The sequence below is a fragment of the Dromiciops gliroides genome, chromosome 2 (genome assembly GCF_019393635.1).
Source record: "Dromiciops gliroides isolate mDroGli1 chromosome 2, mDroGli1.pri, whole genome shotgun sequence".
NCBI classification, from domain to species: Eukaryota; Metazoa; Chordata; class Mammalia; order Microbiotheria; family Microbiotheriidae; genus Dromiciops; species Dromiciops gliroides.
In genome coordinates, this window is record NC_057862.1 from 383,775,002 (window position 1) to 383,802,899 (window position 27,898).

At 37.1% G+C, this 27,898-nt stretch overlaps 1 protein-coding gene across 1 annotated transcript; it reads right to left on the minus strand.

Annotated features, from left to right (window-relative positions):
• Nucleotides 1–27,834, minus strand: RAB14 (RAB14, member RAS oncogene family). The gene is made up of 8 exons (XM_043982748.1): nt 27,658–27,834; nt 15,018–15,076; nt 13,722–13,775; nt 12,487–12,664; nt 5,813–5,879; nt 4,251–4,338; nt 3,875–3,905; nt 1–2,359 (listed from the first exon to the last, which is right to left on the minus strand). Exons 2-8 carry the CDS (start codon nt 15,067–15,069, stop codon nt 2,182–2,184), a joined length of 648 nt encoding a protein of 215 aa, XP_043838683.1. The 5' UTR covers nt 15,070–15,076; nt 27,658–27,834; the 3' UTR covers nt 1–2,181.
• Nucleotides 27,835–27,898: the final 64 nt, after the last annotated feature.

Genomic DNA, 27,898 nt, shown 5'->3' on the forward strand with positions numbered 1-27,898 from the left:
TTATAATTTAATCTAGATACAGATACTTTATTTACAAATATTTAGATTAATAGCATTTTGTTACATCAAATGAAGAGTACAGCAGTCTGAACAAATCCTTCTGTCACAGAAACAATTAAGACCCACTGAAACTAACTTTGGGAGTCAGGGTATCGAACCTAAAACAAGCTGTAATCTTTAGATTGTGATTTCTACCTTTTATCCCAGTGGGGATACAAATAATATTTATATATACCAGTAGGTCATGGTCCCTGGGTGAACCCCTTATGTGCAACTGTTTCAGCAAAATGGAGCAACTGTAAATTCAACTGTATTGACCAATCTACATCAGGAATCTTATGTTGTTTTGTTTTTAAAAAAAAAAAAGACAAAAACAAACAAAAAAAGGACAGTGCATAAATTTATCCAAATCCTATTATCTGCACATTCCAGTTTTGGCTTTTAACAATGACTATACAATATTCTAGTACCACCATGTTTTTACAACTCTGACAAAGAGAGAATTTCACCTTAGTGTCTGCAACAGGGATTTAAAATGTGTACTTGAAACACTGCAGTTTTACTAAATGCAATTATTTCTAACAGGCCAAAGTTTACCCAGCAGTCTTCAAAAAGTAACCGCATCCCAACTTCCTTTACATAAAGCAAATTTTAAATTAGTCCACAGAAGGGAAAAACACTTGATAGTAGAGAATATCTCTAGAGAAATCCTGACCTATATTTGAAGTAACCGACTCATCTCCTTGAAATACATAGTATTCTCTGAATGGCCAAACTAGCTAGTGTAAAGTTTATCCTGTCAGTACATGCACTGAAACACCATTAGAAATACTTTTCCCTTTTACAAAACTACTTATGCCAACATGGCATAAAATGGCCCCCAAGCTTTAAATAAGTGGGATCATGTGACTGAAATTATTTCACTGTAGTGTTAAAAATGCACAGTTTAAAATCCCCTATAAGCAGACCTGCCATTCTGGCTGTCCAGTTCAGAAACTGACCACTCCAAAAAGATAAAGGTATAAAAGCTTAAAATGTGCAATAATAAACCCAGCCTTTTTTTTTCTATACAGTAAGGCAGGAAATGCAGCCCAATAATGCAAAAATGTTTACAAAAGAGAAAAGCAGGTTAGCACATTGTTGATTGCACAAGAACAGGGTTAAGAGAACAGCAGATATACCATAGTGCAGAGATGGAACAAAGGCAGCAATCATTAAGTTCTGATAGTGTTAATCCTTTCCAATTGGGAGCTCTTCCCAGAACAATGTCCCCTGCCAGCAAATGAACGCTCCAAAAACTGCCAGGGATAAGGAATTTAAGCCAGTATCACTTAGTGAAAGCAGTTGTGTCTATTTCCTTGTGTTAAATGGGAAAAAATAGGAGGAACATGGTCACATATAAGTCATACTGTACAAACTGGTATTTTATTATATACTGTTCTAATGCCAGTAATCAATTTATTTTCTTCATTAAAATCATATACACAGAATGTATTTGTTAGTTCAGTTCCTTCAAATTTTATACATATTTACGTTCCATTAACAAAGATAAAATAGGTTGGGAGGAAAAGCTAAAGCTATTGAGCACAAGAAAAAAGATAAATGGATATTTTCCCTGTGCTTGGCTAAGACAGAAGTAAACTTACATACCCCTGCAAGAAAAAAAAATAGAACACCCACCCAACAGGGAAATTTCTCCAACAAAAAGATGCAGTTATAGAACCCCTTTCCTACTGTCAGAAGTCATTTCACAGCAAATAAACTTATCCGTTATAATGGACATACTTGGAACAGTTAGAAGTGGGGATAAAGGCTTAAGAGACCATTAAATTAAAACCATCCAAGATAAACAAAGCCCTGCAAAAAAGTTTTAAAATCATGAGTCCAACATCAGTGCTCAGTTTAAATCATGTATTGGTGACATATCTATCACAAGGACAATCAAGGGGGAAAAAAAAACTTCTAGCTTTACCATGCAGGAGAGGTTTATTACTCTACTTGCCTTTGAGGACCTGATTACATCTAAAGTTGTTTAGCAGTTTAGTATTGTGTTAACCTGTTTTCTCAGCAGAGTTTTTAAATCAAACCCAGTAAGATGTACAGAAGACAAGGAGGCAGTAAAAAGTGCTGCTTCCAACAGACAGAGGTGGAGTCGGAAATGGGACTATGGCATCGAGGTCACTAGCAGCCACAGCCTTCTCTCTGAGGTTGGGGTTCACTGGTTAGCCGTCCACCCTGGGGAGCTGAAGGTTTGTGTTGTACCCCAGATTCTGCAGCATTCAGATCCAGGCTTCCATCTTGGATGTTCTGATAGATTTTCTTGGCAGCCTCCAGGAAGGCATCCTCTACATTCTCTCCCCTAAGAAGCAATTGACAAGATGGAGAGTTGTATTCTTTACCCTCTTTTTTTTTTTTTTTTTGCAGGGCAATGAGGGTTAAGTGACTTGCCCAGGTTTACACAGCTAGTTAAGTGTCAAATGTCTGAGGCCGAATTTGAACTCAGGTCCTTCTGAATCCAGGGCTGGTGCTCTATCCACTGCGCCACCTAATTGCCCCCTCTTTACCCTCTTTTCAATCCCCCCAAAATCCTTCCATGCCTGTTCACTCTTTCCAGAATCTCCCCCTCTTTGAAGTCTCATCTACCACAATGCCATTATTTCAGCCAGGGCTTTCAAAGCATACAACTTGGTATAAGGGAAAAACACAAACAAAAAAGAATCTTTAAGCAAAAAGCATAGTAGGTTCCCTAAGGTTTTAGAGCTAGAAAGGATACTAGTGATCAACCTTATTTAAAGTTCAGGAAACTTGAGGCTCAGAAAGCAAGAACCAGAAACATCTATATTTACAGAAACAATATTGGAATAGAACTTAATTTGTCTTTATAAAACTCAAGAATTAAATAGGCATTATATTAGTTAATGTGTTCCTTCCCATTCAACAATTTTAGTTTTGGCTATTTCCATGAAACGTCACACTAAGAAATTCAACTATACAAACATGCAGAATTGGGGCAGCTAGGTGGCTCAGTGAATAAAGCACCGACCCTGGAGTCAGGAGGACCTGAGTTCAAATGTGGCCTCAGACACTTGACATGGACTAGCTGTGTGACCCTGGGCAAGTCACTTAACCCTCACTGCCCCGCAAAACAAAAACAAAAACAAACATGCAGAATTAACTTCAAGATACTATCTTCATTATCTTCACCATTACCAGTAAGACAGGTACAGTGTTGTTTTTGCAGACGTGGATTTATGCTAATCCTCACCCAATCAATCACACTTGTGACCAGTGGCAAGTATTGGGAAGATTCCTTGCTGGGCTTAAAGGCACAGGCTGTGGCCAGAACCTTAAATAAAATTTTACTGACTTATTACAGTGATCAAAAACTAACAATGCCCTCACCCTTGTCTTTCCTTTTAAAAGAGATAATAAGCCAAAAGTGATGATAGTCTATTGTTCCTTAATTGAGCATGGAAGAACAATTGGAAAATGCACTGTGCTATGAATTTTAAGAGCTAAGCATGTAAGTCATGTTTTTATACCTTCAATTTAGAAGTATTATATGAAAGTGTTTGAACTGAGCTTGGGCCACTGGTATCAAATGCAAACACAGTATATTATGAAATTTACACCTTTTTAATTTATTAACTTAGTTACCAGAAGGCTGTAATCAAGGCATAATCCTTTCAGCAAAAAAACAAAAACAAAAAATTAACTTGTTTATGTTGATATTAATGAAAATCTAACTGTTCTTCCAAAAAGACATTTCAAGCTAAACTTTGCACATCAAGCAAAATTTGTGTCCATTTTTAAGAATGTAAGTAAACATCTTGAATTAAACTTATCTGGAACATCAAAAACTGTAATTACTTACGTTTTTGCACTCGCTTCAAGGAACAATAAGCCTAAAAAATTAAAACAAAAAACTATTAGGTCTTTTTAAAGTCTTAAAAACAACTCAAAGATATTATTGCTCAATTTTCATCTAAAATTATCCAATAACTTAGTTATTTCCTAAAGGTATGGTACCAGTAACATCTGTATTATACATCAGACTAAGGATCTGTTCTATTTTTGTAGGTACACATGTCCAGTTTATTTCTATTTAGTTCACTCATGGTTTCCTGCAGTTTGATGAATATATTAAATGTCAAACAATTCTCAATACTCAAATCCTGTCTTTGGATATTTCTCTCAGTTATGACTGAGTTGTGCTACCCTAAAAAAGTAGACTCTTAAAGGGAACCTACCATTTTCCTCTGCAAATTGTTTGGCTTCTTCATATGTAACATCTCTCTGTGCTTCCAAATCTGCTTTATTTCCTATGAGAATTATTACCTGAGCAGAGACAAAAATTAACATACCTTAACACCCAAAATACCAACAAAGTCATCTACGCAAATGATATAATTTTTACAAGCTGGTGGAAAATAAGACTTTTTTTTAGACCTCTAAGTCCATTTTTTTGGTCACATTCTGAGTCTAAGACTTACAAAGGAACACTGTAGACAAAGCTGTATGTACAATGACATCACTTTTCTTAACTCTGTATAGTCCCAACCTAGGGTGCATATCTTCCCTGAAATCCCTTGTACTACCTTATACCCCCAAGAATCCTTCATAATCTCCTGGAATGGCATCCATCCTCCCTTATTTTAAGGCCTGCCTCTCTTTGACCTGTCCCTATAAACAAAAAGGCCAAGAAGCAACACTATCAGGAGAATGTTAATAAACTGAGGATAATCTCTGGAGATGTGAATACCATTCTCTTTGTCTGCAAGAGAGATGGGGAATTGGCCTTGGGATAAATGCTCCTTTGGAGAAGCTGACAAAACCTGGGGAGCAGGAATCCACCAGCCCACTAGTAGAGAATAAGGTTCCAATTCTACTGTGAGATCATGGAGGAGGAGGAAAAAAAGTCCAGACCATTAAGAACTAGAAAAAACAACTTTAATCTTAAAAGATCACCATCTAATCCAACCCCTTCATATTATGGATGAGTAAAGTGAGGCCCTGAGAGGCTAAATGACTTGCCTAAGGTCACACAGCTAGTAAATAGCAGAGCCAGGATTCAATTTCAGGTCTTCTGACTCCAAGTTCAGTGCACTTTCCACTATACCATATTTGAGGGAAATTGAGAAGAGAAACACAAAGTTGCCAGGGACAGAGGTATCAGTAGGAGACGCCTGCCACCCCCATATGCCACCCCAGTTTCCCAGATTGCCAACATGCATTATAGTAGTACACTGGTATATGTACATTATTGTACCTTCAGTCTTTGGGCCCAGATATGAGAAAAAGAATCAAGCATAACTAATCCTGAATACAATAAACTGTGTGTGTGTATGTGTTACATACACAGAGCATAATTTAAACTACAAAGAGATGTGAGAACTCCCTGTAGGCCAATGAACAAAATTCAAGAACCAAAATCCAAATCAGTATTCTACAAAAAATGTTTTAAAACCCAAGATCCTACCATAAAATATGGCTTAAGTGTAAAAAAAAAAAAAGTTAATAGGGAGAGTGATCACATTTTAATATTCCAGCATTTGTTTGAACAGATTTAACAGCCTCAAACTGAAGCTGTTTGTTATAATGGGCCAGTCATTCATACCTTTCATTTTTACAAAGAATACAATCAATGGAAAGAACATATAAAGCTGTGAAACAAAGAATGAAATACATTTTTCCTTAATGACCTAGGGACAAATAATACGAGTTTTTATTTCTCTTCTCAGAAAATAAATTGTCACACCACTGAAAAGCTCTATTTATGTAGGTTCCCTTAGCTTAGAAGCACTCAACTTACAGTATTTGGATTGGTAAGATTCCTTGCATCTGTCAACCAGCTGCTTAAATGGTTATATGTGCTTCTTCTGCAAAAAATTGAAATTGAAAATTTTTAATAGCTAACATACAGGCACCATATAAACAGAAAGGACAATCTATAGTTATTCAATCAGTTACCTAATTCAGTTGAACTAGCTAAAACCACATGATTAAAAAAACTTAACACTACTAATCAGGCATCTGAGAAGTAGTTAATATTTTCATTCAAAGACATAACAGGTTTTTTTAGTACTGTAACATAACACCCAATAAGATTCTTCAAGGAGTGATTTTGTTGCAATTCAACACATTTCCTAAGCAATATCAATGAGCAAACAAATCTGAAAACATTTAATAGAACAGTATTGTAACTAGAATAAGTCAAACCTAAAAAGTACTTGCTAAATTCCCCCAGGAGATTTTCACTCACAAAATAGAGGTATTCAAATTAAATGTAAAACCACCTAGCCAATGTCAGATGAAGGGGAAACTATGACAGTTGTCCTTAAATTGAGTTGTTAGCAGGAAGTTTTCAGATGAAGAAATCAAAGCTATTTATTGCCTTATGAAAAAATGCTCTAAATCACTATTGATTAGAGAAATGCAAATTAAAACAACTCTGAGGTACCACCTCACACCTAGCAGATTGGCTAATATGACAAAAAAGGAAAATAAATATTGGAGAAGCTGTGGAAAAACTGGAACATTAATGCATTGTTAGTGGAGCTGTGAACCACTCTGGAGAGCAATTTGGAACTATAAAACTGCATACCCTTTGACCCAGCAATGGAATACTATTGTTCTGTAAGAAACGATAAAGCAGGCGGATTTCAGAAAAACCTGGAAAGACTTACATGAATTTAAAAAGGGGGGGGGGGGCAGCTAGGTGGCGCAGTGGATAGAGCACCGGCCCTGGAGTCAGGAGGACCTGAGTTCAAATCCGGCCTCAGACACTTAACACTTACTAGCTGTGTGACCCTGGGCAAGTCACTTAACCCCAATTGCCTCACTTAAAAAAAAAAAAAGACTTACATGAATTGATGCTGAGTGAAATGAGAAGAATCAGGAGAACACTGTACACAGTATCAACAACATTGTGTGATGATTGACTATGACAGACTTAACTATTTTCAGCAATACAATGATCCAAGATAATTCTAAAGGACTCATGATGGAAAATACTCTCCACGTCCAGAAAAAAGAACTGTGGAATCTGGATGCAGATTGAATCATACTGTTTCTATTTTTTTGTATTTTTGTTTTTTTGAGGTTTCCCTCTTTTGTTCTGATTCTTCTTTCACAACATGACTAATGCAAAAATATATTTAATGTGACTGTATATATATAAAAAACCTATATCAGATTGCTTACTGTCTTGGGGAGGGAACGAAGGGAGAAAAATTTGGAACTAGAAATCTTATAAAAACAAATGCCGAAAATTGTCTCTACATGTAACTGGAAAATAATAAAATATTTTTATGATTTTTAAAAAAAAATGAATTGTTAGAAATTTAAAACAACTACATTTTATGTCGATGCCTAAATATGTTGACTAAATTTCTAATTGTTTTGAGTTCAGATTTTTTGTTTTAAATTTTGATAATTTTCTAAATTACATATAAAAACAACATTTTAAATATTTATTTTTCAAAATTTAGTTCCAAATTTTCTCCCTTCCCCCCTCACTCCTGCCTTGAAAAGGCAAGCAATTTGATATAGATTATACATGTGCAATATGCAAAACACATCCATATCAGTCATACTTCAAAAGAAAACACAGGAACCCCCCCCCCAAAAAAAAACCAAGAAAAATAAAGTTTAAAAAAAAAAGTATGCTTCAATATACATTCCGACTCCATCAGTTCTTTCTCTGGAGGTGGATAGCATTTTTCAAAACTATCTTGGGTCATTATCTTGATCAGAATAGCTAAATCATTCAGTTGATCATTGTACAATATTGCTATTACTATATACAATGTTCTCTTGGTTCTGCTCACTTAATTCTGCATCAGTTCACATGTGTCTCCCCAGGTTTTTCTGAAACCATTCTATTCATCATTTCTTATATAGCACAATGGTATTTTATCACAATCATACACAACATGTTCAACCATTCCCCAACTGATGAGCATCCCTTTGATTTCCAATTCTTTGTCACCACAAAAAGAGCTGCTATAGGGCAGCTAGGTAGCACAGTGGATAAAGTACCAGCCCTGGATTCAGAAGGGCCTAAGTTCAAATCCAGCCTCAGACACTTAACACTTACTAGCTGTGTGACCCTGGGCAAGTCAGTTAACCCCAACTGCCTCACAAAAATAAAAAAAATTAAAAAGAGCTGCTATAAATATTTCTGTACAAACAGGTCCTTTTTCTTTTCATTTGATCTTTTTGGAATACAGACCTAGTAGTGGTATAGCTAGGTCAAAGGATATACACAGAGTTTTATAGCCCTCTGAGCATAGTTCCAAATTGTTCACCAAAATGGTTGGATCAATTCAAATTGAGTTCAGAATTTATGATAAAATATTTCTTGGAGTTTGCAAGGTAGCCCAATACCATTTAGAACAGAAATTCATATAAAGTATTTTTGCTGGAAGGGCCCTTAAAAAAAAAATCAATGAAAAAAAGACCCCTATATCATACAACTGGCTGACCAAAACAGTGGTGTATTTAGTATTAATCTCAACAGCTTCTTGGGTAGGGGTTGAAAAGCACTGTACTGGGATTCAAGAAACATAAGAATCTATTCTTAGTTCTTCCATTAACTTACCTGTGTGAGCTTAGGCAAATTGCTCTACCTCTCTGTTTCCTCATTTATCAAACAGTGACAGAGATAAACTTGATAAATTAGATAATCTCTAAAAGTCCCTTTCAGCTCTACCATTATATGATTCTACCGTTTTATATTCTAAATATCAAGAAGTTTAGCTTGCCAGCACTGGGAAAATTAATCATGAATTTTGAACTCAAATATCAGGTATTCTTTTTATTTACCAAGTAACTAAACTACCTAGAGCACTGTCCTGTATTTCTCCTTCATCTCTAAGCATAGATTTTTCCATAACATCCTCCATCTGTAAAGGGCCTTTTTTTCATTTGTTTGTGGACACAGAGCTAATCAGTCTGTCATTAAACATTTATTAAGCACCTACTATGTGCCAGGCAAGATGGCAAGTACTGGAAATACAAAAGTAAAACTGCCCCTGTTCTTAAAGAACTCCCAATCTAATGGGGAAGACAACACAAATAGATCCAAATAACTTGTAAAACACAAGAATAGTTTTGTAAAATTTTATGTTATTAAGATATTTTTCCAAAGTTTAAAAGAAATCCATTTCATAGCCCCATAGAATTTTAGTATCAGAAAGGACTCTACAGGGGACAGCTAGGTGGCTCAGTGGATAAAGCACTGGCCCTGGATTCAGGAAATTCCAAATTCCAAATTCAGTTCAAATCCAGCCTCAGACACTTAACACTTACTAGCTGTGTGACCCTGGGCAAGTCACTTAACCCTCACTGCCCCGCAAAAACAAAACTAAACAAGAACAAGAAAGGACTCTACAAATCTAGCATACAAGAAATCTAACAGATAAGAAAACTGAGGCCCAGGGAGATAAACATTACTTGCTTGAGGCCACGTGGCTAGTTAATGGCAAAACCAGGACTAGATCTGGGGCTCTCAACATCTCCAACCCAAACCTCTCTCCACCAAACCAATCTATAGCTTTTAACAGTTGAATATTTTTATACTTTAACTCTAAAACTACATTCTACTCTACAACAGTTAATAATTCCAAATAATTTATCCTTTTGTAATGATGTATATGGAATTCAATGCTCTAACCATACTCTTCTCAGGGGAGCTCTCACTTCCAGGAAAACTAATTGATATAACAAAAATCAACCAAAATATTACACATCTTCTTAGAGTTTAGTATTTTTCAATATATAACTGCTCAACTGCTGTTGAATGTTTACTGGACAACTTTCCATATGAGCTGTATTTCTGAAAAGTAGTTAATAAGTCTAATTTTGTAATAATTTATTTAAAAGTTTTCTGGAGTTTTTTAAGTGATTACTTCTGGAAAACAAGAAATTCCTTCTGAAAGCCATCTTCTTCCACAGTCTACAAAACTGATATTCCTATGGGCCTGACTAGATCACCTCCCCTGCTGAAGAAGTTTCAGTAGCCATGACTATAAAATTTAAATTCTTTGGTTGCCACTTAAAGCTCTTCACAATCTAACCTATTTTTCTAGACTGATTTCACATTACTTCCCTTCACAAATTCTGTTTCAGCCAAACTTCTTCAGCCTAACCATGACATTCAGTCTCCCACATTTGTGACCTTACACTGCCCCTCATATGGCATGCTCTTCTCATGTATGGAATCCCAGGCTTCAAGACATAGTTCAGATGCTACTTCCAACAAAGAACCTTTCCTGATACCCTCAGTTGGCAATGTTGTTCTTACTACCTGCCCCCCCCCCCAAGAATGTAAACCTTGATTTTAAAAAAGTTTCATTTTTGTCTTTGTACACACAGTGCCTAGGCCATAGCAAAGACTGAATGTTTGTTGAACTGAAACCAAATTGCAGTAGTATAAATAAATAACTCCCAAATTTGTCCTGTTTTGCAAGTTTGAACTTTCTTAAGTGATGCTAAACTCTAATCTAATTCAGGAAAGATAGGTTTTCTCCCCAAAAACTCTGTCCTCAATATTAAGAACTTTTAATGGGAGAGCTATTTGTAATTATGCTCAACAAATTACAAGATATTTTGCTAATGGAAGAAAAAAATGAAGTCAAACAAAATAAACTTCACTAACTGCAAAAGGATGGCCTGAACAACCAATTTTAGAAAGGCCAATTTTTCAATTCGACTTAATTTTTAAAACTAAGTAGCTCCCCCTGAGTAATACACTGTACTAGTATTTTTTAAAATGACAATCAATCTTCAAGAAGCTTACAACTGGGGCAGCTAGGTGGCACAGTGGATAGAGCACTGGCCCTGGATTCAGGAGGACCTGAGTTCAAATCCAGTCTCAGACACTTAACACTTACTAGTTGTGTGACCCTAGGCAAGTCACTTAACCCCAATTACCCAGCAAAAAAAAAAAAAAAAGCAGCAGCAGCTTACAACCTTTAGCTTGATCCTTTGTATCAATTTGAGACACAATACAATCTATTCCAAGAATGTAAATATAAAGCAGAATGGATCAGTTATTCTATTCTGAAAAAAGTCTGAGTAACCATAAAAAATAGTTATGCTATGAAATATAATAATGAACTGTGCATGGCCCCTACCTGTAAGAAATTTACAAGATGATATGGGAAATATAATACAAAATAGGGGAAAATGTGACAGAAATAGGTGGGGGAAAAATTATTTTCATTGGGGGGAATGGAAAGGGCATGAGAATAGATATCAGGACAGGTTTCATGCTACAAAAGCAGTATTTGAGCTGAGTACTGAAGGAGGTATTATATTTAAAGATGAAAGGAGGTTAGAAAGAACTTCTAGGCAGAGGAAACCTTGTAAACACAAGAAATCAGGAAAATGCCCTGTTGAATAGCAAATAGGCCCACTCAACTGTTATATATGAGTACATGAAGGGGAATACTAGGACATAAGACTGGGGGGAGGGAAGATTGTGGAAGGCCCTGCCTAAGTTTTGGACTTAATTCTGTAATAGAATGGAGGATAGATGCATTTAGATTTTCATCATTTCCTGAATATATAGATTCATTATTGATATCAAATTATATATTTTAGCTTCATTATTTTATAAAGTATTTGTGAATTCTCAAATAAGAGAAAAATCATAGTTAAGTAATAAAATACTTTCCAAAGGCTTTTTTATTATCTGTACCACTACAACCTTAAATTTATAAAAGTGTAGTTTTTCAGTTCTAATTCTGACATAAGATAAATGGAAATAAAGATTTTATAAACTGGAAACAATGAAGTAAATCTTCAGTGCTTCCTTGTCTGATATCAAGAGAAAATTCATGCAAAAAGTATTTCTGAAATACTACCCAAACAATAGTTTTACTTCTTAAATACACTCAGATTTCTGTGCTCCCAAATCATAAAGATCATAGATTCAGAGCAGTTGTAACTTTAAGGGCAGTCCAACACTTTCACATTTTATATATCTTTGTCTCCAGTCTATTCTTTTAAGAAGAGGGTAGCATTCTTATGGCTCCAAGAGCAGGTTGCATTTTTCCCCCTCCCAAATCTGGATTGTATAAAACAAGAATATGACTTAGAAATCAGTGTTACTTTTTTGTTTTGTTTTGTTTTGGTGAGGCAATTGGGGTTAAGTGACTAGCCCAAGGTCACACAGCTAGTAAGTGTTAAGTATCTGAGGCTGGAATTTGAACTCAGGTCCTCCTGACTCCAGGGCCAGTGCTCTATCCATTGTGCCACCTAGCTGCCCCAATCAGTGTTACTTTTCAGCCCTTAATTTTTCTTACAAAGAGATTTCAGTTTTAGGGATTTAAAGCAATACAGTAGTATGTTTGTTTTACGTTATTTAAAATAATTTAAGGAAACAACCAAGAAACCCAAATAGCTCATAAACAATAGCAAACCAAAAGTATAAATATACTCAAAGTAATTTTACTAAAAAGATAAGATATGACTTCTTACCTAGTAATATCATAGACCATAAGTGCTCCTGCTGCTCCTCTGTAGTAGCTTCGTGTAACAGCCCTAAATCGCTCCTGTCCTGCTGTGTCCCAAATCTGAAGTTTGATTTTTTGGCCACTAACTTCAATTATTCTTGTACCAAATTCAACACCAATTGTGTGAGGACAATCAGCCATAACTGTCATCAAAGGAGGGGAAAAAACATATATCAACTTCTGGTATTCCTATTAAAAATCAAGTCACAGAATCATATAATGTTAGAGCTAGAAGAGACTTTAGAGACAAACTAGTTCAACCCCTTTATATTACTGATAAGGAAATTAAGGACTTGAGAGGTAAAATTCTTTGTCTTAACTGAAAAATCATTACAAGACAGAATAGAACCTTTTTTTAATACTTTTAATAATTTTTTTAATAATAAGAATGCCCCCTCAAAATGCATTCTTAGAAAAAATAATTTGTCCCCCTCCCTTAATTAAGAAAAACTAAACAAGGGGGCAGCTAGATGGCGCAGTGGATAAAGCACTAGCCCTGGATTCAGGAGGACCTGAGTTCAAATTCAGCCTCAGACACTTGACACTTACTAGCTGTGTGACCCTGGGCAAGTCACTTAACCCTCATTGCCCTGGGGTGAAAGAAAAACAAGAAAGAAAAACTAAACAGCCAAGCTTTGCACTTTTAATTTAATCATAGAAGACATAATTTAATCTAGAAAAGATTCAACTTCCTCAAATTAATGTTTCAATCAAGTCTATTGCTATTTAATTAGTAATTAATACATGTAGCATTTTCCCAAGAACTTTGGAAGGGACCTGATAGGTCATCTACTCCACCCTCTCATCCAATGAAATGAACAATTACAATCTCTACTTTGTGGATATGAAGAACTTCTATAATATCAATCAGGATAATGAATCAATATATGCCATTTGAAAATTAGATGTTAAATGTTCATTTTTTTTAAAAAGCTTTAAATTAGTCAGTTTCCAAACTTAGAAAATCACACGGAAAATAACTACAGACACAAAAATCTAACACTATGAAAATGTTATTGAATATTCCATTCTTTCTGCTTATTCTTGTCCTATGCAAAACTAGAAAAGCACCATTGCTCACAAAGATAAACAATGAGACAGACTTAAAATAATGAGTTGCAACTGTGTATGAAAATACCTTGTTTACAAAAGGTAAAGATAATTCTATAATAAGATTCCACTCAAAAAATTTACACTTACATTTTTTTTCTGTAAATTGATGAAGCAAGCAGGACTTTCCTACTCCCATGTCCCCTGTCAAAAAAAGGTGTGTTAGTATTTTTCGGGTAGCAAAGTTCTTAACAACTACACTCCTATTATTCCTAATCAATGACACACTAGGCTTTCATGATTCACACTATTATTTAATATGGAAATTACATTTAGAAGAGTGATATTCTTCAATTTGAGAATGTGCATCAAGTAGTACTACTAAAGGTCATATTCTATTATGATGGAAGGCCTATTCCATTTCTTAATTGCATGGCATGTGATATCAAACTGCTTTAAAACAACTCAACTGTAGCTTGGGCATGGTTTTTGCCCTAGATTTTGTTTGAAAGGTTTTTGTTTTAATGGGTTTTTAAAAACCTATTTCACCTTCAGAATATTTTGTAATCTTTTTTGATCTCTGTTCAGAAGCAAAAAGATGATAAATGTGAGTAAAGTTGTAGGTATACAACAAGAAAAACTACAATTCGTGCACTTTATGTACCTTGTTTCATTTACCTCCCCTTCTCCTGTTTATCCTATCCAGAGTAGATTGTCATTGAAAAATATTCCATATTAACAAAGAAGCATAACTAAACTGATGACATTTGTGACTGCAGCAATTTATTTCCTGAATAAGATACAACAGGGCTGTATTTTAACACAGGCTTTATAGTAACAGTACAATCAACTCAAGACACTGATACACAATCATAAAATCATAGATTTTAGAACTGAAAGGGGCTTTAGGAGATGAGAGGTCATCTAATCCAAATCGCTCATAGATAAGAAAACAAACTCTAGGGTTACTATTACTATGAAAGCAGGCAAAGCAGCAGGAGAATCATTCTTATTTTCTAGTTTGTTAAGTTAACATTACCTTTTATGCAAACTATATTATTCCATATTAATTTGGGATATCTACTGAAAGATCACTTCTAGGTTAATTTTAGAATCATTTCTTAGCAATGATGAACCAACTACATTATCAGCAGCATTATTGTTATTATACTATTTAGCTAAGAATTAGAACTCTCATATATTTCCATCATTTAACAAAGCAGGCTTAATAAAGACATGTATGCAGTATTATATTTTCAAACATCCAAGACAAAGTACAAAGATAGAGTTAACATAAAAATAAGCCTTGTAAAAGAAAGTTACCTTTGTAATAAAAAAGATAGTTTTCAAACTCCTTTTGAGATATACTCAGCAAATTTCAGTGTGCAAATTTTCCAGTATATTAAAATTTTTGATATCAAAATAAAATGATTACATGTAACTTACCAATAATAATGTACTTAAAGATGTAGGAGTAGTTGTAAGGTGCAGTTGCCATTGTGGCACTAAAAATAAATAAAGATTGTTACTTCAGCAGCATACTAGTTAATTTGAAATAGTCTCTAAAAATACATAAAACAACACAAAACATTTGCATTTATGAGATTACAGTAACATTGATTTCTAGGGAATTTCTTGAATTAATCAAGAACTAAAAATGCGATGGAGCAGCTAGGTGGCGCAGTGGATAGAGCACCGGCCCTGGATTCAGGAGGACCTGAGTTCAAATCCAGTCTCAGACACTTAACAATTACTAGCTGTGTGACCCTGGGCAAGTCACTTAACCCCAATTGCCTAACAAAAATTAAAAAATAAATAAATAAATAAAAATGCAAAACCACGTAAGGCCAAATGGTTTTATAAGGAAGTTTTACTTTAAAATTGATGCGTACCCTAAGAAATCCTACTATCATTTACCAAGAATGACAATTTAAAATTCCGAGCATCACACACACAAAATATAATAGGAAACCACACTTATTTCAAATAATTTGGAAACAAGAAATTTTCAGTTAATCTGTTGAAAACACTTCTTTCCCCCATGCAAACAGCTAATGTTGAAAGGATACTTGTGCAAAACAATGTTCTGATTTTAAAATACATTGTAAAATGAAATCATTTTGTAAACATCTTTTTCAGGGAATGAAAAATATTATTAAAACAGCATCAATTCCTTAAATTATTTCTGTGGTTGTAAAAAAAAATTGGGGGGAGGGTAGGAGTGGGGCAATGAGGGTTAAGTGACTTGCCCAGGATCACACAGCTAGTGTCAAGTGTCTGAGGCCAGATTTGAACTCAGTTCCTCCTGAATCCAGGGTGGTGCTTTATCCACTGTGCCACCTAGCTGCCTCTAGTTTCCAAAGAAATTGATCAAGTATTTAAGACTAGGTTTTGTTTTTGAGTATTTCTAACTGGACAAATATATTAAACATTTATTGAACAGTTTGTAGAAGGCACTGTCTTAGGCCCTGTTTTAGGAGGAAATGGCATTAAATAGAATAATTTTTTAAAACTGCTTTTGTGATTGCTCACAATAAATTTGTCATCTAATTTCAGATATGCCTTCCTTAATCTAAAGCAACTGTTTTAAGTCTTCCCAAGACATCTAACGATCACACTCTCCAATGACCATTCCAAGATTCCTGCTTCACATCCCCCTTAACCCTCAAAAGGAGTCCTCATTTATTGAAAAAAATTAAGATCTTCCCCCGGAAGCTTCCTCTTCTATTCCACCACCCCCCAAACCTCAAAACCCTTCTTCATCATCTTCCATTCATTCTTTCTTCCTCTACTCTAATCAATTTGATTCTACACTAGCTTCTACTCCCAAATCCATTGTTCCCTTATATCAATTCCTGGCCAAATCCCAATTTTGGATTACTCCATTCCTCCTCTTCTCACCTCTTGTTAAATGGAGCTGGAAGTCCATATTGAGTGGTTCCACTACAAATCTGTTAACTAACCTCAACTGGGCCTCATCAAAGCAAGGCAATCTTTTTACTCCTCCCTAACTGATACTCTCTGTAAGGGTTGATCCAATTTTTTCTTTATCTTCAAGCTCTCCCTAGCTAAATCCCTCAAGAGAAATCAAGGCCATTCATTTTGAGGTCTTTCTCTCATTTCATGATACTTTGAGAGCATCCCCCATATTTTTCTCCTTTATTACTAATCTCTGATGAAGAGGTGGCCCTGTTTCTCACCAAAACCAACCCTTCTCCAAGTACCAGTGATGCTATTGCAATCCCTCTCCATATGCTCCAGTATATCACATGTACTCTAACTCCCCTCTTTCAAACTCTCCGTCAATATTGGTCCCTTTCCTGCTGCCTACAAATATGCCCCAGTCTTCCCTCATCCTTAAAAAAATCTTCATAAGATTCCAACACTCCTGCTAGCTATCATCCTCCTTAAAAATTCCCTTTACACTTGGGGCTTCCACTTTTCCTCTTTGTTGTTGTTGAGTCATTACAGTCATGTTTAACTCTTCATGACCCCATTTGGGGTTTTCTTGGCTAAGATACTAGAGTGGTTTGCCATTTCCTTCTCCAGCTAGTTTTTACAGATGAGGAAACTGAGGCAAACAGGGTCAAGTGACTTGCCCAAGGCCACACAGCTAGTTAGTGTCTGAAGCTGGATTTGAATTCACAAAGAAGAATCTTCTTGACTCTAGGGCTGGCTATCTACACCACCTAGCTGCCCACGTTTCCTCCTACTCTCTTGTAAAACCTCTGCAAATTGACTTCTCACCTCATCAGTCAATTCAACTGTTCTCTTCATAATTAACAATGATCTCTTAATTGCCAAATTTGATTGTATCTTCTCAATCTTCATCCCACTTGACCTCTCTTAAGCATTTAACACTACTGACCACTCTAACCTCCTGGATATTCTCTCCTCTTTAGACATTCTTGACTCTGCTCTTCCTAGCTCTCTCACCTATCTCACCACTACTTCTCAAACTCTTCAAATTCATCATCTATATTGTGCCCATCGATTGACACTATACTCCCTTGACAGTATACCAAGGTTCTGTCCTATGCCGTCTCCTCTCTCCCTTGGTTTAACTATAAAACACATGAAGGCATGCATGCGCGCGCGCGCGCGCGCGCGCGCACGCACGCACACACACACACACACACACACACACAGTCTCTCCTCTGAACTTTACTCCTGCATTACCAATCACCTATTAATAATTTCAAACTGGATGGCCTGAACACATCTCGAATCCAGCATGTCCAGATCAGAACTCATAATCTTCATCCTCAAAACTATCTTTCTCCCTATTTCTGTCAAAGACAGCACCATTCTTCAAATTACCAAAGTTTACAACCTGTGTCATGCTACACTCATCACTACCTTACCCTATCTATCTAATCAGTTTTTGAATTTTGCCATTTCTACCACCACAGCAGACCTCATATCAGCCCCCTTCCCTTTGCACAGCAACCCACCCACCTTAGTCCAGGCGCTCATAACTTCTCCCCCTAAATTACTGCAATAGCCTCTTAATTGGCTCCCTGATACAGGTCTCTCCCCAATCCAATTCATCCTCCAGTTACCAAAATGATTTTCCTAAACCATAGGTCTTAATTCCAGTACTTAATTCCAGTCCCTCCCTATTGCCTCTAAGAATAAAATATAAATTTCTATTTGGCTTTCAAAGTCCTTTATAACTTAGCCCCAACTTAACTTTCTAGACTCACATTCCTCTTTCCTCACATTCTGTAATCGACCCAGACTGGCCTTCTCTCATACTTGACATCACCTACCATCTCTATTCCTTTGCCTCAGCCATCCTCCAAGACTAGAATGCATTACCGCCTCGCAGAACAACTCTTTTTCCTTCAGGATGCAGCTTAAGCACTACTTCTACATGAAGTCTTTCCCATCTGCAAGTGCCCTCTCCCAAACAATCTTTTATCTAAATAATCTGCATTTATTCTGTATTTTTATGTCCTTGTTTTCCCCATTAAAACATAAGATCTTGAGAGAAGGGATTTTTTTCTTTATATTTGTACTCCTGACACATGGTAGATGCTAAATAAATGTTGAATTATAACTTGGAGGCCTTTGATTAATTCTGAATCTCAAGGTAATAGAGCTGAATGACAAAAGACCTTTGTGGAATTAATGAAGCTTCTAAAAGCTAAAATGGACTTGATACCAACTTGAGTGACCAGGAATTATTCACTCTCAACTTCTCACAAAAATTAGGATAATGGTATCTGAACATGTTATTCTAATTTTTTTTGGTTAAGACCTGTGAGTTAGTTCATCAGTCTAGGAAACTCTAAGTGAGGGACTCCCTCTACAAAGGCAAATAAGCAACTGTTCTACAACTTAAAGAATTATCTTAAAGAATCATCTGAGGCATTAAGAGGTTAAGTGGGGGGGGGGGGCAGCTAGGTGGCACAGTAGATAGAGCACCGGCCCTGGAATCAGGAGTACCCGAGTTCAAATCCAACCTCATATGCTTGACACTTACTAGCTGTGTGACCCTGGGCAAGTCACTTAACCCCAAATGCCTCACCAAAATAGATAGATAAATGAATGAATGAATGAATAAATAAACTGGGGGGGGGGGAGGTTAAGTGGGGGGCAGTGGATAAAGCACCAGCCCTGGATTCAGGAGGACCTGAATTCCAATCAGGCCTCAGACACTTGACACTTACTAGCTGTGTGACCCTGGGCAAGTCACTTAACTCTCATTGCCCCGAGCCCCACCCCTCCAAAAAAAAAAGGTTAAGTGAACATGTACAGGGCCACATGTGGAAAACAGAACTTGTCACTCCTGACAGGCACTTATGCCACACTCCTCTCAAGCAATAATATCAGAATATTAATACCATACAATCTTTAGCTCTTACACAGTTTAAAAAAAAATAAAACACTTCAAGGACCCTTCAATAAGTACTTTCTCCACCTACTGCATATCACACAACTCTGGCATCTTTCAGCATGGTCCCAAAAATTCATCACTGATGACCAACCTTAGTCCATTTGCTAGGCTGATGCTCTGATTCCAGGGCATACTCACAAGCCTTTTGGCCTTGCAAAAGTTCCCTGTTTCAGCCTCTCATAAGCACTCACTTGGATGATTGCAAGTTTTCCTGCCTCAAACCTCCCCCTACTCCAAACCATCAAAGAGTTGCCAAAATGATTCTCCCAAAGTGTGCAACTGTCAAGATCACCACTTTCCCTCACCTCCAAACTCCATTTGCTCTCTATTATTACTAGAATCAAATATGGACTCCTCTCTTTAGTAAAATACTTCACAACCTGGCCCCTTCCAACCTTTCCAGTCTTCTTACATATCACCTCCAATGCTCCACCTCCCATGCCTGATATGTTCTCTCTCGAAATCATTGGTATTTTTCCCCAGATGCTTAGTGCCCTCCATTGCCAAGTTATCTTGTATTGATCATATCAGAAGCGCAGTGCAGGCAGGAACTGTTTCTCTTTTATTTTTGTATCCCAATACTTAGCACAGTGCGTGACATTTTATGTGTTTGCTAATTGATTAGTAAAACCTGCCAAAGCTTTTTAAAGTCAGCTCTGCTATAGCTTATTTTGAAAACCTGAATGCAGAAAACTACACCCAGCTGGGGAGGCTCATCTTACTCTCATACTCTGCCCCTAGCTCAACCCCCACTTTCTACCTTTATCACAAAAATTAAAAGTAATGAACAGTTCTTCAAACCATAATTTATTTCATTTTGCTTTAGAAAATGCTGATCAATAGCAACTGACTTCAGTGAGCATTTAAAGTTTGTAAAGTACTTTATTTTTTTTAGTGAGGCAATTGGGGTTAAGTGACTTGCCCAGGGTCACACAGCTAGTAAGTGTTAAGTGTCTGAGGCCGGATTTGAACTCAGGTACTCCTGACTCCAGAGCCGGTGCTCTATCCACTGCGACACGTGGCTGCCCCAAAGTGCTTTATATACTATTTTAAATGCTAAAGATTTTAAATGATACTAATAATAATATCTTTTAATTATGTAACACTTTAAGGTTTGCAAAATACTTTATATACAGTGTCTTCTTAGATCCTCACAACCAAACTCTGAGGTAGATATTCCAGGTATTATTCATTTTATAGATGAAAAAACTGAAGAATGAGCAAGATTAAGCAACTTGCCCATGATAACAAAGCTATTATTTAGGGGAGGTGGGGTCTCTCCTGATTTTTAAGGTTTTATTATATACAATGTTGTCTCTCCTAAATGGAAGATTAATAAATGTATTAAATTGTCTCTGTTGGTCACTAAGCTTTAATTTAAAGTTACCTGATGACCCAAGTCACAAGACATAGGACATTAGTGAAGGATGACCTACCGTGTATCTATATATTAATGAGTGATTTTTAAAAAAACATTAAAAGTTTTAATTTCTTAAATCATAATTAGAAGCTAGGGGACACAATGGATTGGGGCAGACTTGGGAGTCAGTAAGATGCGAGTTCAAATCCAACCCCAGTTGCTTACAAGCTATGTTACCTAAGGACATTTTACCTTCTCAACCTGTTTCTTCACCATTAAAATGGAGATAATAGAAACTACCTCACTGACTAGCTCTAAGGATCAAAGAAGAAAGTATTTTGCAAAACTTAAAATACTATGTAAATAGTTAGCTATTTATTACCTTTATTGTTATTATTAATTGGTACTCCTTGCCAATTCTTTTCTCCTTTCTAAGGCTTTTCCCCCTTTTTCCCTGTTTAAAGACCCAAAAGACTAGCCACTTAATGTTTTATATCATCTTACCCTTTAGTAACTATCACTGTCTAGCAACTGTTCTCTTTTATTATACTACCACCAACTTCCTTTCCCTCTTCCTGCTAAAGTTTCAATTATGCACCTTGATTTGTTTTTACTAAATTAGGGTCATGTTTACCAAATTGATTTTAAGACGAATTTTAAAAGGTCACTAAAAAATCACAACTACACAGCCCAATTCTAATTTTAGTAATTTACCAACTTTCTAATTTTCTCCCAAAGAAAACTTACTTCTGTCTTCCTTTCTTCAAATTAGAAAAGAAATATGGTGTAATTATTTATGTCTCCAACAATCTAATTGCTTAAAAATACTATTCAAAATGCGGGCGGCTAGGTGGTGCAGTGGATAAAGCACCGGCCCTGGATTCAGGAGTACCTGAGTTCAAATCCGGCCTCAGACACTTGACACTTACTAGCTGTGTGACCCTGGGCAAGTCACTTAACCCCCATTGCCCCACAAAAAAACAAAACAAAATGCTAATATGGACTATTTAGGAAGTCAAGAAAAGTTATACTTTCAACTAGAATACATCTTTGTACCCCAATGCTCTGGGGTTCCTTGAAAAGTATATGTATACCCAAATCCAAAAGTAGATATAGTTAAAGGAAAACTGCATTCAATCTTAGTTATTGAAGAAAAATTTTACTTCTGTTCATGGTTTTATTTTTTTGTTTTTGTTTTTGTTTTGCATTGAGGCTTTCCATTCAAACTGCAGGTTTAGTTTAATTGTAATGATATTCCAGACTTTATGTCAGTTATATATTTAACTTATATATTTAAGTATACTGGTCAATCTATATGTATATATTAAATATATATGCTGGTCAATCTATATTTGTCACCCTGTTTAAGAAATACGATTTGTGGCGCAGTGGTTAAAGCACTGGCCCTGGAGTCAGGAGTACCTGAGTTCAAATCCGGCCTCGGACACTTGACACTTACTAGCTGTGTGACCCTGGGCAAGTCACTTAACCCCCATTGCCCCGCAAAAAAAAAAAAAATACTTTTTTAAGAAAGGACTTTTTTCACCTTATTACCTGGTAGCAATACAGGTACTGAGAAGAACAGTACATTTTACCTAGCTTTGAACTTTACTAGCTATAAACAAAAGTTTCTGAGTGTTTTTTTAAAGTAAGTAGTTTCAAATTGTTTTCCCATTATTTATTCCCAAGGTATAACAACTATAAAATGAGACTGAACTACATCAGCAATTCTTAACCTTTTTTGTATCTCATGGACCCCTTTTTGACAGTCTACTGAAGCCTATGGACTCTTTCTCAGAATATTTCCTATTCATAGCTGAAGTTAATGTTTAAAAATCATTTAGTAGGGGCAGCCAAGTGGCGCAGTGGATAGAGCACCGGCCCTGGATTGAGGAGGACCTGAGTTCAAATCCGGCTTCAGACACTTAACATTTACTAGCTGTGTGACCCTGGGCAAGTCACTTAACCCCAATCACCTCATCAAAAAAAAAATCATTTAGTAGTTATTAGTGAAAATAAGGATATAAAAAAAATGGGGAGGGGGGCCAAGCTAGGTGGTGCAGTGGATAAAGCACCGGCCCTGGAGTCAGGAGTACCTGGATTCGGATCCGGCCTCAGACACTTAACACTTACTAGCTGTGTGACCCTGGGCAAGTCACTTGACCCCAACTGCCTTACCAAAAAAAAAATTTTCCCATCCAAGTTCATAGATCTCCTTAAAATGTATCCACAGAACCATGGTCAAGAGCACTTGGACTTGGATCTCTAAGGTCCCTTCCAACTGATTCCAATGAATCAATGTGAATATCATAGTAGAATTACTCGAGTATTCAGAAAAATATTCAGAAAAAGCACAGTACCAAAGAAGTTAGATTATAATAACAAATAGAAATACATTTTGCACTTTGAAAGCATAGACTACTTCAGAGGTAGACATTTATTTCATTTAGAAGCCAGGTGAATTATTCAGCCTTCAAGAGAAGAAACAACAGGGGAGAGGAACAGCATGAATGAGACCACTGGGTGGGTATTGGTTCCAACTGCTCCTATGTCTATAGGACTTAGATGAATTTCAAAGAAAGCAAGAAAGGCTCAGAGAGAGAACTAAACACAGAGCTATGGAAAAATCCATCAATCAGAGAAGCCCCTTTCCTAATCTCTATTCCTCCAGTTGTTGGCTGAGTGTTGGCTGAGAAGCCTGAGAACCCCAAGGAGGTTCCAGGTAGAATGCCACTACTAGACCACACCATATTAGTAAAATAGGAATACCCAAGAATGAGAAAAAATAGGAATACCAAGAATAGGGAAAAAAAGCAGTGCTTTTCTGGGGTTCTAATAAGAATGCAGTTAAAGTAGTCACAATAAAATTACTGGCATTATTGACCATGGCACTCTTGCAACCAAGGAGGACTACTTAAGTCCCTACCAACTTAAATTTTTTTACTACTACAATCCCCATATAAAACTACCATTGTATTGTTTTAATTTTTTTTAATTCAAAAGCTGTATTTTAAAATATTACAGGTATCTGAAAGGTATTCTTGATAAGACACAACCAAGATAGTAGTAGGTGGTGGTTTTGGTTGTTTGTTTAAACAAGTCATTTCAAGGTAGGTAAGGAAATGCCTATTTTAGGTGAGAAGTGTTTCGTTTTAGAAAATTGGTTTAGTTTCTTTATACTGAAGATGAATTATCTGTAAACTTCATAAGAAGTATGGGATGCCATACTCTGAAGATAAACACAATGCCTGAAATTATATTTAATGATGAATACAGAGAAGCATGGAAAGACATATAAACTAATGAAAAATTAAGTAACCCCAATGAGCACAACAAAGTAAATGGAAAAAAGATCATCAAAAAATGAGATGGATCTGAGAGAGTGATACAATGGGAGTTGTGGGTGAGGGAAAAATCAAAGTTAGCAATAAAAATATATTTTCAAAATTATACGATATATTTGTGCCTTTCATCTTTTCATTTTACTCACTTTGACTAGTTTTATAAGTACACCTTTTAACATTCTTCACTGCCTTTAACTTTTTGGTATCAAGTCACTATTTGTTTTCAAAAATTATAATAGCTATTTGTATGAATGAAAAGCCATATTAGCAAGAACATTAATATAGAAATACTAAGTAGCTTAATGGTGTGCAAGACACAAAGACAAGGTTTCAGTTCAATGGATCTAAAGATCTTCCTCTTTTGAATCAGACACATTGACACTTTAGAAGTATCAAAATTTACAGGGCAGCTAGGTGGCACAGTGGATAGAGCACTGGCCCTGGATTCAGGAGGACCTGAGTTCAAATCTGACCTCAGACACTTAACACTTACTAGCTGTGTGACCCTGGGCAAGTCACTTAACCCCAATTCCCCCCCTCCAAAAAAAGACGTGTGGTATCAAAGACTAAATTAGCAATATTCTGAACTGAATTTATTAATTTAAAAAATAATCTTTCCTACTGTCTGATTATGGTTGTTTGACTTATATAGCTTATTTACAATAAATTTAAATTTCTATAATTACAAAGAAGTAAAATGAACATATGTAAAATAGTTTCCCCCAATAAAATATTCTATCTAAACCTCACCTAAGACAAGATGAGATTCTGTTCCTGATACTCAAGAATTGGGCTTTTTTATGTATGTAAAGGCCCATTAAAGCAGAATGCCATTTAATCCATCAGTATCAGGTGGACAGGAAGAATTGAGTAGCCCAGTCTGAGTAGCCAAACTTCCCTCATGAAAGTTATTTAATAGCAAAGCCATATTTGTAAACAGCTCTTACTCCTAAGACACTTACTAGCTGTGTGACCCTAGACAAGTCACTTAACCCCAACTGCCTCACCAAAACAAAAAAACAAAAAGTAAATCAAGTATCAAGGCCTTACTGACTCAAATTTATCATAGTCTGATGGTTTAACTGGCCTAAAAACAAATCAATTTTAGTATCATTTGCAATGTCTCATTAGAGTTGTATTTCAACAGAGAAAAAGCAGTGGCAGAAATATTCAAAGTAGTCTAATATGATTTCTTGTTTACAATGTAAATGAGTCAAGCATTAAAAATAAAAACTAGTTCAAAGAATGCAGATTAGTATTTAAAGATATGTGTGCATGTCATTTTTAATGACATACACACTGACTCAGCTTTTGGACCTTTCAGAATGGATCCCAAATTTCATAATTCTAACTTCATAAAAATACCTATTTAAATTCAGCCTTATCCCCTTCCCTATTTTGCCAATTAAAAAACAAAAACTCTGGAACTCTTAAAATGTAAATATTTTAAAAAAAACTAGTGAATAAGTATGCTTCCTGCATATCCAATATGTTTGGAAGCATATCTAATAACGAACATATATTCAGTATTTCCTTAAATTTATAAAAATTTCTTGGCAAAACTGAGATTAACTCAGAATTACATTCATCTTAAAGTAGAATTACTACATGCTACTTTAATATTCTTATCGCTTCTCAGAAGCCCTAATATTCCCCAAAAGAAAAGCACTGGATCTTGGGCAACTAAAGTAGAACCTTATTTTAAAATACTGTTATAAGTTATACTGTGTTCAGGCAACAAGTAATTTACATAGTACTTTAGTTCTGAAGGCTAATCACAATAGCAAACCAAATCACAGACTTGATCATTCTCAAACAAAAATTGGCTCCCTTCCCCCATTCTTCAAATCAGCTGAAACAGTATATACTTCAACAATATATAAGTATATAAGTCAATACTTCAACAATCTGTTTATATTACTATTCTGAATACTATGTAAACTATTTCAAAATAATGTTACACTTGCATATTCTCTTACTTGAGGCCTTCAACAATCCTCTTAGTTATAAAAAGGTTAAGTGTCTTGCCATGGTCAAATAGCTAGTTAAATAGGAGAGGCAGGACAAGAACCCAGTTCTTCCTGACTTCAAGTTCAGTACTCTCTACCCACTACACCACTGAATATTCACTAGTCCCTGAAGACGGATGATGGGTGGTCCCGGAGCTCAAGAAATTTTCAACCTAGCTTTGCAAATACGACCAACGACCAAAAGACAGTTTGCATACGTTGGTGCTAAAATTGTGTGGTGCAGCGACTGCAGTGCTCCATGAGTTCGGATAAAAAGTAGTCAGAGGAAAGCGTCAATAAAAGTGTTGAGCTGCCCTAGAAAAACTATGATTGGAAAGGCAGGGGGGTAGATTTGGCTATACTATGGGTCAAATCATGTTCCCAGAAACTTGATGTGAACATGATTATTAGCCTTGGCTTATAAAGAGGGCTCCCACCACCCACTAACACTTTAAAGAGTTCCAGAGGAGTCATTTCCAAATACGATGTGTAGTATAATACAACCCTTTCACTGAATTCCTGAAACAGGTTTTTTTTCCCTTTAATTACTAGATGCCATCTTGAGTAGAATGAATCTGTACTCCGTTCTACTGCAATTCGTGGGAGAATACACCAAAAATACAGTATCCCATACATACACATCCACGTTTGGAAGCTTGAGAAGTAGCGTTCTACCAAAACCTACGAGGGGCTGACACAGAAGCCAAGCCGCCTGAGGAAAGGGAATTGGGAATCCTTTGAAAAGCGATCTTTTGTGTTCAGGGCAAGATAGTAGCCGTCTGGGGAGAAAATGCCACGTTTGTGACCCAGGGGCAGGAAAGTGAGCAAAAGCACTAGTGAGGCCATAAAATACAGGTTCCCGGTCTCTAGGCAGAGCGAAAGGGAACAACCAGGAAATGCGATTTCTCCGGTTTCTTAAAATTCACCAGGAGATGCCATTTCTCCTCTCTGGATGGGTGTGTGGTGGAAGAGGTGGGGAAGGTTATAAAGGGAACACACCCTTTCCCCTCCCTGCATCTCCAGGTCCACAGAGGGTGAAAACAAGGATGGGGCCTTGGGGGGTGGGAATAAGGGAGAGAGCAGGAGGGGGAGGCAGTGGGGAGAGGGAAAGGAGAAATGAGGGTTGGAAAGCACCTTCCGCCTTCCCCTCCGCCCCCCCCCCAGCCACATTCCCGCACCAAGACAGGCCAGGGGGAGGGGGCAGGAGGACGGCGGAGGGCCAGCTGCAGCCCCCGTCCCCACCTCACCTCACCTTTCGCGCTGTCAGGAGCCGCCCCTCCCCCTGGACCCCTCTGCTAAGCGCTACCCGCCCCCGCGGACCCAGAGGCACCGGCCCGGGAGCAGGCCCGAGGAGACTGCGCTACGAGGGAGGGCCTGCCGGCCTGCCTGCCTGCGGAGGCACACCACACGCGCGCTCCTGCTGGAAGGGGGCTGGAGGGCGCCCGGAGGAAGCCGGCCCGGGGTCAAGTACCTGGGGGGTGGCTGGTGGCTGGGCAGCTTTCCGAACGGGGCGTGAAGCGTCAAGAGGGGAAGAGGAGGCACCGGGGCACCAAGGAGAAGCGACAGTCACGGGCCTGGGCCCCGGGCAGCGGAGGCGGCGAGCTCGGACGGGCTGAGGAGGCGCGGGGCGGCGGCGGCTCCGGCGGCGGCTCCGGCGGCGGCTCCGGCGGCGGCTCCTGCGGCTTCCCTCAGGAAAGGATCCTCCTCGGATT